Raw genomic sequence first — 10,000 nt, forward strand, 5'->3', positions numbered from 1 at the left:
GCTACTGAACAGTTATTTTTATAACTTTATGGCTTTGTGAGCCATTCAGCTGAGCATAAACACTAGACATGTCCTTGATCGTGTGTGTGTGTGTGTGTGTGTTTGCTTTCCTCAGATTATCCACAAGCATAAAAGAGCTGCATCACTTCAGAACCTTGCTGGAGGAACACAGGTAACAGTGGTCACAGTGGCCACCAGGTGGCGACATTCCCCTCCTCTCTCTCTCCCCCAAGTCAACCTTGCAATAGTCTTACCTCCACCCGCCCCCATCACACACACACACACATACACACACACACACACACACACACACACACACACACACATATATAACAAGCATAAGGCCACTTTCATGAACTTGCGGGATTGACGTCAGAGAAGCAGTGGTTAAAAATACAACAGCTATAATAACAACGAAAACAAGCAAAAAAAAAAATTGACAACCACCCGATCAGTTTTCCCCTTCATGCCAAGGAAGGATGGCATCTTGTCTAGCGGATGCCACCTTCGTGCCACCACACTCGGACAAAGGAATGCCTGCCGGCCTGTGTGTCCGCTCCGTGTTCGCTAGGGAGCAAAAGAAACCCAACAACAACAAAAAAAGCGCCCCTCACACAAACAGCCCTCAGGCTATTCATAGAACTCGGCCATAAGGAGATAAACGGCCCGACAACAGCAACAATAGCAAAACAATAGCAACATTAAGAAAACAACAACAACAACAGGAAATGACAACCACAACGATGAAGAACTCGGATCTCCTCCTCAAAGCAGCTTTTACTTCTGTGTGAGGTTGTTGCCAATGCAGACGACAGCGTTTTGTTATTGTTTTCTGATACTGTTGATTTGATTGTTTGTTTTGTTTGTTTGCGGTGTTCTCTTCTCTTCCTTGTTAAGAGGGAATTCCTCATTATCTTATTCATTTAGTTTTGATTAGTGTTTTAGTGCTTGCTTGTTCGTGTGTGTGTGTGTGTGTGTGTGTGTGTGTGTGTGTGTGTGTGTGTGTGTGTGTGTGTGTGTGTGTGTGTGTGTGTGTGTGTGTGTGTGTGTGTGTGTGTGTGTGTGTGTGAGAGAGTGTATGTTTGTGCTTATGGGTATACGTGAAGGCCGTGTCTGTAATCACTGAAGTTTTAGTCCAATGCAGCAACAACTCTCTCTTTCTCTCTCTTGCTCTCTCTCTCTCTGTCTCTCTCTGTGTCTGTCTGTCTCTCTCTCTCTCTCTCATTGTGACTGTCTCTCCATTCTCTCTCTCTCTCTCTCTCTTGCTCTCTCTCTCTCTGTCTCTCTCTGTGTCTCTCTCTCTCTCTCTCTCTCTCTCATTGTGACTGTCTCTCCATTCTCTCTCTCTCTCTTGCTCTCTCTCTCTCTCTCTCTGTCTCTCTCTCTCTTGCTCTCTCTCTCTCTCTCTCTCTCTCTCTCTCTCTCTCTCTCTCTCTCTCTCTCTCATTGTGTCTGTTTCTCCATTCTGTCACTGCCATGATTGCTTTTCAACAGCAGTTCATTTTGCCACTTGCCTTCATCTTCACACTCAAACATAATTCATCATCTACAGTAGTAGCTGTAGGACTCAAAGGATTACCATTTACAATGCACGTGTGCTGTGTAACCATAGAAGACAAGGATAGAGGTTTTTCTTTCTGTTTTTAGTTGATTAGTGGAATCTGTTTTTAATTAATTGTGTGCTTCATGACCTCTCATGGACACTATTGCTATTGTTTTTGTTTATCTTTTTTATTTATTTTTTTTTGCGTTGGGTAGTGTTGAACTAGAGATGGATTGAGCTCTAATGAGACTATACCCTACCCTGAGTGTTTGTGTGTGTGTGTGTGTGTGTGTGTTATTTGTTTGCAGTGCTATACAACCAACAGAAAACAAGCAGATTGTTTGTGATGGAACTTAAGTGGCATTTTCTTCATTTATTACTTACATTCCCAATGTTGATACACTGAAAAACCTCTCCATCATTTTCTCCAAGGTGCGCAGTAGTGAAGTCTGCATGAGCTAGTCCGCTAACACAAGGCAGCGCAAGGTCTTCCATTAAAGCTGAATTTAAAAATAACTATTAAATAAATAAACAAACAAACTGACTGAAAGCAACTCCAGCATGGAGTGATTCAGACAGTCCTTGGGTGTTACGTCTATCATTCCAAGAAAAGTCCGGGGGAAAGAAAAGAAAACAAAAAAGAGAAAAGGAAAAAACAAACAAACATTAGCCTCGCTCTTTGGAGCTGTGAGTAGAGCCAAGCTGTCATCCCAATCACGGCACAGCCTTCAGAGATCAGAGGGAACCAGAGTGTGGAGAGAGATTTATTTTTGCTAATAAAGGAGAGAGGGGATCCTGTGTTCACCTGTGACTGTGCCGATCCATTATGGCTGTATGCACTACCCACACCCACCACTTAGTTTCAGTTTTAATGTTGGCTTTCGTTTGTTCGTTTGTTTGTTTGTTTGTGGAGGTTGTTGTTGAAACCCCCAGACGTACAAAAGACTTGTTAGTCCTCGTCTGTGTCTTGGCAACTGAGATGAATCAGGTGTGTTACCGAAGAAAAACTGCAATGGTTATCATTTAAAGTGATGTTAAAATGTCCCTGTGTGTGTGTGAGCGAGAGGGAGAGAGAGAGGGGAGAGGGAGAGGGAGGGAGAGAGAGAGAGAGAGAGGGAAGAACGAGATTTGGTGAACTTTTTGGTGTGTGTGTGTGCGAGCGCTTGTCTGGTTCCCTGCTGTGGTTTAACTACTGATACCGAGTGGCGTTTTCTGTGTTCAGGACCAAAGACCTCTTCACTCTTCACCGCTGCGCTGCCTGTTTCCTTTAGATGTCCGTCAGACCTTGCTTTAGCATGTCCGCCTGTTTGTGTGTTTGTTTGCTTGTTTGTTTGCTTGCTTGTTTGTTTGCTTGTTTGTTTGTTTGTTTGTTTGTTTGTTTGTTTTGGGTCTTGCAGTACAGCAGTCCTTTGGCATTCCAAAACAACTCCTCGCCCTAATTCACCCGCGATCTATAACTAGCTAAAAGGCCTGATGTAATGTAACATGCAATACCTAATGGTAACACCAACCAAATTCATCTCCATTTTTTTCGCCAATGTAAATATCCCGAGAGTGATCTGTTGTACAGTTAAGCAAACTTCACCCCTCCCTCCACCCACCCCCACCTCCCCCCCCCCTCCAGTGCCTCTATAGGAGTGTGTATGGCCATGTCCCCTCCTGTCCCCCGCCCAGGCCTGTGCTGTCCAGCCATTCTGCTCCACCAATCCTCCAGCTTGACTTGCAGGCAGAGAGTGAGTGAGTGTGTGAGTGAGTGTGTGTGTGAGTGAGTGAGTCCGATGCTCGCCACCCACACCTAAGTCAGTTCGCAGATAATGAGTTTGGAATGGACGCTTGCCTCCACACCCACAATGCCAAAAAGGTGTTTACTGTCGAGATTCTCAGGTCTTGTGAGAGGTGTGTGTGTGTGTTGTGTGTGTGTGTGTGTGTGTGTGTGTGTGTGTGTGTGTGTGTGTGTGTGTGTGTGTTTGGTGTGCGCGTGTGTGATGAGAGCTCTGTTAAATGTGTGTGTGTGTGTGTGTGTGTGTGTGTGTGTGTGTGTGTGTGTTTGGTGTGCACGTGTGTGATGAGAGCTCTGTTAAATGTGTGTGTGTGTGTGTGCACGTGTGTGATGAGAGCTCTGTTAGATGTGTGTGAGTGTGTCTTTGATGGAGTGAGAGCATTGCATGCTTTCAGCAGTCTCTGAAACACACCTTGTCTTGTGCACTCATCTGCCTTAACAGTGTGCTTAAAAAAATAAAAAAAATATCTATATATATATAAACAAAAAAATGCTCTAGCCTGCTTTCCTGGACTAACCGCCGGACTCTAGAGACGGAACCTTCTGGAGCTTGTCTGCCTTTGTTCCACAATGTCCCTCCTGTTTGCCTTGCTGGGGACACGTCCGTTTAAACTATTGAGCCACAAAAATATGTCCCCATTTCTTTGTCAGAGAAGGATTTAAAAAGCTTTCTTTTTTCTTTTTTTCTTTTTTGTTCTTTTCAAAGTCTTTATGAGTCTATATATATGTATATATATAAGTGCACCCATAATGATGTGTATACTTGTTGAGTATATTTATTTAAAGAGCGGAAATAAAAATTCTGGTGGTCATCTGGATAACTGAGTTGTGTTTCTGTTCATGCAGATTTTATAGGTCAGTTAGCACAATGTGTTTTTAACAATGAGAGCTTGCGTGAGAAACTTTCCAGTTCGTAGTACCTAAACTCATTGTAATAGTCTGTTCCTGATTCAGAATGTACTGTAATGTGTCAAAAGAGTACCATACAATTATATAAAGTATTATACAAACATTATGATACAGAAGAACTATGTCTAAATGCTAATGACCAGAGGTGGAGTAGTAAAGCACATTTACTCAAGTTACTGTATTGAGTTAGCCTAGGTGTTTCCATGCTGCATTGTGCGCGATTTCATTCACACTGCAAAGGCAGCCTGGAAACTACCACCCTAATTTTTGCCTGAAATAGGAGACGAATCTAACAAAGCAACATTAACCGTGTGCGTGTTGGTGGGCATGTGCATGAGCAACACACATGCCCACCAAATTTGGTTAATTTTCGTGAATGTATGTGTCAACCACAACAGACAACACGCTAGGTGGCGCTATAGAGTCCCAAAGCCACACCCTCGGCCAGAACTCTGCCTCTGACTAGTGGTAGCAATCTCACATGTAGCTGCCATGCAGCAGGGGTATATCAAGCACTGAAATTAAACTTTAACAAAAGTGCAGTTGTTTACTCAATTTCAAGGTGAATTTATGTCCATGCCGGATTAGCGATTGTAATTGTGTGCCCAGAACCTGCAGAGCAAATTTTCCAAAGTGTCATATGGGTTTTCCCAGGCTAGCACCTCATCTACTTCCAAAGGACAAAGGAATAGCTGGATTTTAATGAGACATTTAATGAGATAGTCCACTTGCTTTAATGGACTCCAGTAGATCACTGAATACCACTGCTTGTTTCATCCTTGTTCTCTCCAAAACATGATCATATACAGTAAACAACTTACAAATGTTCCTGTGGCAGTGATGCCACCACATGCTCACCTGATCTAAACTCTAGCCTGCGCCATTCAATCATAAACCTTCAATTTCTGTTGAGCATCAACCACAGTTGATTGCAGGTTTGCTGGATTTCACTTGGTGTGGTCTACTTTTCAAAGATGAAACTATCAGTTCGACAATTTACACTTCTGACATCACTTTTCCTTTGTACACAGAGCTACCGTTTTCCAACGACAACAAAGGGGATAAGAAAAATGGAATGGAAAAGTATACATTACCGAGATATTCAGATTAATAATAAAGAGACACATTCGGAACGTAATCCAGGTGATGAACAATGGCATAAAGTAAAGCCACAACGAAAGAGTAAGGGTACAAAAGTAGCAAAGGGAGCTGGGAAAGCGACTGTACACGGAGCTGATCTCATGTTCATAAGAAATGGGTATGGAGTTGAAACCAGCACAGGCATTAGTGAATATGAGACAAAACCAGCTGAAGTGTACATGGCTGACCTGGCCCAACTAAAGCTCTTATCAGCCGGAGCAGGAGCTTGAGCCCTACATGCGTCTGCAGGCGCGTCCGCATCACCTGTTGGAGCAAGTGCATCAGCCAAAGCCAACGTGGCGGAGGCTGAAGCCAACGCAGCCCTTATGGAGGGAGTGCTGGAAGCCAACACAAGAGCTGTTGCTCTTGGAGCAGAGGCGCATGCAGGTGTTGGACTAGAACACCTTGGAGCCCATGCAGGTACAGTACCGGCATTTGTAATCAATAGAACGGGCTACGCCAGACTTGCCTGGTCCTACTCTCGTACATTCATAATGTGAGTCTGGGTCTGCGCTTGGCAATGGAAAGTGGCCAGACTCTCTGTACATTATGAGTGTACGAGATATGGTAGGACCAGGCTAACTCCAGACATGGTAGTGGTGCTAACATTCAAAAGAATTTGACCAGTCTTCTAAAACTATTTTCACTTCTCATGGATGGTTCACTCTGGACAAGGCCCTATTTTGTTACACCCTACTGTTACGTGGCCCCTTGCCTGATTTTAAAAATCGTTACTTGTATTTATTTAAAAGGTGCTGTAATGGTGGGGGTAACAGCTCTGAAAACAGAGTCTGTTTCTATTGTGCATCTGTTTAAGCCAGCTGTTAGTGTAATCTATGAAAAGGGACCTTTTCATTGCACTCCTATTATAATATGAGTATATTAATTCATTTAAATTCAGAATATTCATTTGATGTTGTATGATGTTCCAGGAGCGGAAGCTTGTTTAGCCAAAGCTGAAGTGGGCATCTCCCACACTCCTCTCAAGGCCCATGCTAAAGGTCCCGGGGCGAACGCAGAGGCTGGGGCTTCCTGGGAGTACGCAGGTGCTAGTGTGGGAGCCCACGCTGGAGAAGTAAGAGCTGGTCCCTTCGCAGCTCGAGCAGGAGTCAAGTTTGGAGCAGGAGTAAGAAATGGTGTCCCTGAAGTGGACGTGGGTTTCATCACAGTTCCATGTTCCATAATGTGAACTATGAGGGGAAACTTAACCTTTTATTCAATATGTTCTGTAGGATTGTACACTCTTGAATAGATTCTTCAGTTAAAGCATAATGTTTCTTATGATTTATCCTTGATTGCCTTGAGACTTCATTCTTTTGTGGGAACTAACTCAGTTCTTCTTATTTGATACTTCTGTTTTAGTAACTGGTGTGAGATGGCAAAACAATTATTGTATGACAATAGAAATGTTCTTAATGTCCTTGGTTCTCAATTAACTCATTGTACTGACCAAGTTATCTGTGTGTGCAGAGAAGGTGTAATGATGCAGTGATTTAATGATACCATGCAAGGTATAAGTGTGTGTGTGTGTGTGTGTGTGTGTGTGTGTGTGTGTGTGTGTGTGTGTGTGTGTGTGTGTGTGTGTGTGTGTGTGTGTGTGTGTGTGTGTGTGTGTGTGTGTGTGTGTGTGTGTGTGTGTGTGTGTGTGTGTGTGTGTGTGTGTGTGGGTGTGTGTGTGTGTGTGTGTGCGTGCAACAACTGATTGTCTCTTGAGTGCGCAGACTTTGTTTCTGTACCCTGATTGCCTGATGAGACCTTTCTGTGCAGAGATTAATAAACTATAACATTAAGCCTTATTTCAGACTCTGTTTTTATAGACTTCTAAGCTGAATTTCTTCCGCAGAACCACATAATACTGATTCCTAATCTTGATTTTTCTGATTTTCCTGTTGTGCTTCATCGCTGATGTTATATAACGGACATACTCTGCACATTCTTTCACTCTTCATATTTTATATCCTCACAGTATTGTCGGGTCAATTTGACCAAGTCCAAGAACCCTTTAATGCCAAGTGTCTACACCTAATTTTGAAACATGTCTTTTTAGAACATGCTGTTTACAGATGGGTGCATGTTGTGAGGGGTCTCGCACGGTCATGGTGTTACAGTTTCCATCAGCACTGATATGCATGAGAATCTTAAACACAATTCCCAAGAATCCAAGCGTTCAAATGATGTATAATATGACTACCGTATGGCACACAACAATATGATGTATAAAAATGACTTAGAATGTTGGGGGGTATTTTCCACCATCAAACTCATCAGATAACAAATCGGGACCCCAGCATACTGCAGTGTTGATATAAACTCATGAGGACCCCACCCAGCACACTGCAGTGTTAAACTCATCAGGACCCCAGCACACTGCAGTGTTGATATAAACTCATCAGGACCCCACCACACACACTGCAGTGTTGATATAAACTAATCAGGACCCCACCCAGCACACTGCAGTGTTGATAGTGAGTGTTGATAGTGATTTTACTCCGTCATTTAACCAGCCTCGCTCATGCCCCCTTCAGGTGAATCGGCAGTTTGTTTTGCTTGTGCTCTGTGGTGCTGCACTCGTCACCCAGCTGAATATTTGTTATAATCGAAGGACATTACTCTCTGTTCGTGGTGGTAACAGAGATGCTTTTTGTTGATCTCTTTGCTATTTAATTATAATGTATGCTATTTGTTATTCTGTGTGTGCACAGAAAGAGTGGAACATTTAAACAATTTAGTATGTCACAAATACCTTTAATCCCATTTCACAGTTCATAAATAGTATAATTAAACATTCACAACATTTATGCTGTCACAAGTGTGGTAAAAGTAGCTAGACTATTGTGCATTGTGCATCATGAAATGCTCCAGTTCAAATGTCTCGAAACATAAAAATATATATATCATATTCAATGCAAATATAAAACTCTCACAATCATAATTCAAGACACAAACCACATTGTTGCAGATTTGATAAATAATACTCAAAGCGAATATGATTGCGTGCTTTGTCTGCATTCTAGTATTGTAGTATCATGATGTCATGGTCGCCAACTCTCACTCATTTGGCATATGACTCACGCTGTCATGTTCTGTCTGACACTTGTGAGATTGCTTTATTTTTGTTTTTAGAAAAATTCCATTGACATCAGTGCATCTCACACCAAAATATATTCCTGTTTCGGTCAGCCTTTGTTAATATAACGCCAGGCCAGCTTGGAAAGTTGGCAGTTCAGGTGACGTCTTAATTACACATAGTTTTACGGACATAAACCGTGTTCTTACTGAGACAACGGCCTTTAGGGAGGAGCTTTGGTGACCTCCTGCCCTGCCAGGGCTGACTGCTGATCAGTTTGACTGTACTGTACTCAACTTTGGATCGCAGAAAAACAAAACACAGGTCTCAGGTCTGTGACTGAGGACGTGAAAATATCTCTGCCATGACGGTAAATATCCTTGGAACACTTGACTGTTGTTACACCTCGCTTCAGGGACTAGGGGTGACATGAAGCAGCGTTGGAGAACTTGGAGAACTGTTTTGGAGAACCCCCCCCGGTCCACATGGGTACAGGGGCTGATGTCCTGCACCTCGGCTGTGTTCACTGGATAAATGTATGCAGATGTCGCGCAGGACCCTTGGGAATCACTAGGTCTGATTCTCAGTCAGGAATCTGATTCCCAGTTGAGTCATCTGATTCCCAGGGGAGTCGTGAGTCTGATGCCCAGGGAGTCACAGGTCTGATTCTCAGGGGAGTCGTGAGTCTGCCCAGGGAGTCACAGGTCTGATTCTCAGGGGAGTCGTGAGTCTGATGCCCAGGGAGTCACAGGTCTGATTCTCAGGGGAGTCGTGAGTCTGATGCCCAGGGAGTCACAGGTCTGATCCTCTGGGGGGGAGTCAATACTCTGAGCTCTCTTCAAGTTGTGAATTTGATTCTCAGACAACACACATTATTGAAATGAAAAGTGAAAGTTTAACTTGACTAGTATTTACTCCAGTTTGCTCATTATATGTCCTGTACATGTCCTGTATCTGTATCTGTACTGTACTGCAAGCTGCTTTTGATATAAGTGTCTGATAAATGAATTCAATGTAAATGTAACACAGTCATCTGTGACACCATGAAAAATGACCTTTGTCTTGGATCCAGCATCACTGACATGTTTCTTCAATAACCCATAACATCCTCAAAACACAGATACCATTATGAAGGAAGTCAGGGACCACATACCCGCCCTTAAACCTCCAGCCAGACAGCAACCAAAGCCTATCAATTCAAAGGTCAACATGATGGACTTGGCTTTGGCCCAATCAGGGGGTCTGTCCCTGAATCCTGACCCACTGCAGCACCACCCACAGTTGGAGTATTCCACACCTCCCTCCGAGTCCATTGTTATCTGTTACTATAGATACAGCTAGTTTGGAATATGTCGGTGGGTGCGCCATATAGGAACATGGTGTCCATGTTCCTGTAGATAGCGGTGGAATGGGGGCAGGAATGTGTGGGAGCGTCTCGTCGGGACGCTGAGGAGCGATGGCGATCGGCGGCCGCTACGGGTTGAGCTGGCTGGACGACACGGACGAGCGCCGCTCCTCGCTCACCACGTTGACCAGGAAACTGCTGCTGCCGCCGCCACGG

At 43.7% G+C, this 10,000-nt stretch overlaps 2 protein-coding genes across 3 annotated transcripts in view; one reads left to right on the forward strand and one right to left on the reverse strand.

Moving 5' to 3' along the window:
* Positions 1-4,144, forward strand: part of ero1b (endoplasmic reticulum oxidoreductase 1 beta) — a 24,978-nt gene extending 20,834 nt beyond the window's left edge. For both annotated transcript variants that reach the window (XM_062543601.1, XM_062543609.1), the window contains exon 16: positions 116-4,144. In XM_062543601.1, coding sequence (XP_062399585.1) covers positions 116-176 — 61 coding nt within the window. In that variant the 3' untranslated portion in view covers positions 177-4,144. The remainder of the gene's footprint in view (positions 1-115) is intronic.
* Positions 4,145-9,800: 5,656 nt separating this feature from the next.
* The window catches only part of gpr137bb (G protein-coupled receptor 137Bb), a 12,727-nt gene continuing 12,527 nt past the window's right edge, over positions 9,801-10,000 (reverse strand). The window contains exon 7 of the mRNA XM_062534342.1: positions 9,801-10,000. This exon is cut by the window's right edge and continues 30 nt beyond it. Coding sequence (XP_062390326.1) covers positions 9,913-10,000 — 88 coding nt within the window. The 3' untranslated portion in view covers positions 9,801-9,912.

This window comes from Sardina pilchardus, chromosome 1 (genome assembly GCF_963854185.1).
Source record: "Sardina pilchardus chromosome 1, fSarPil1.1, whole genome shotgun sequence".
NCBI lineage: Eukaryota > Metazoa > Chordata > Actinopteri > Clupeiformes > Clupeidae > Sardina > Sardina pilchardus.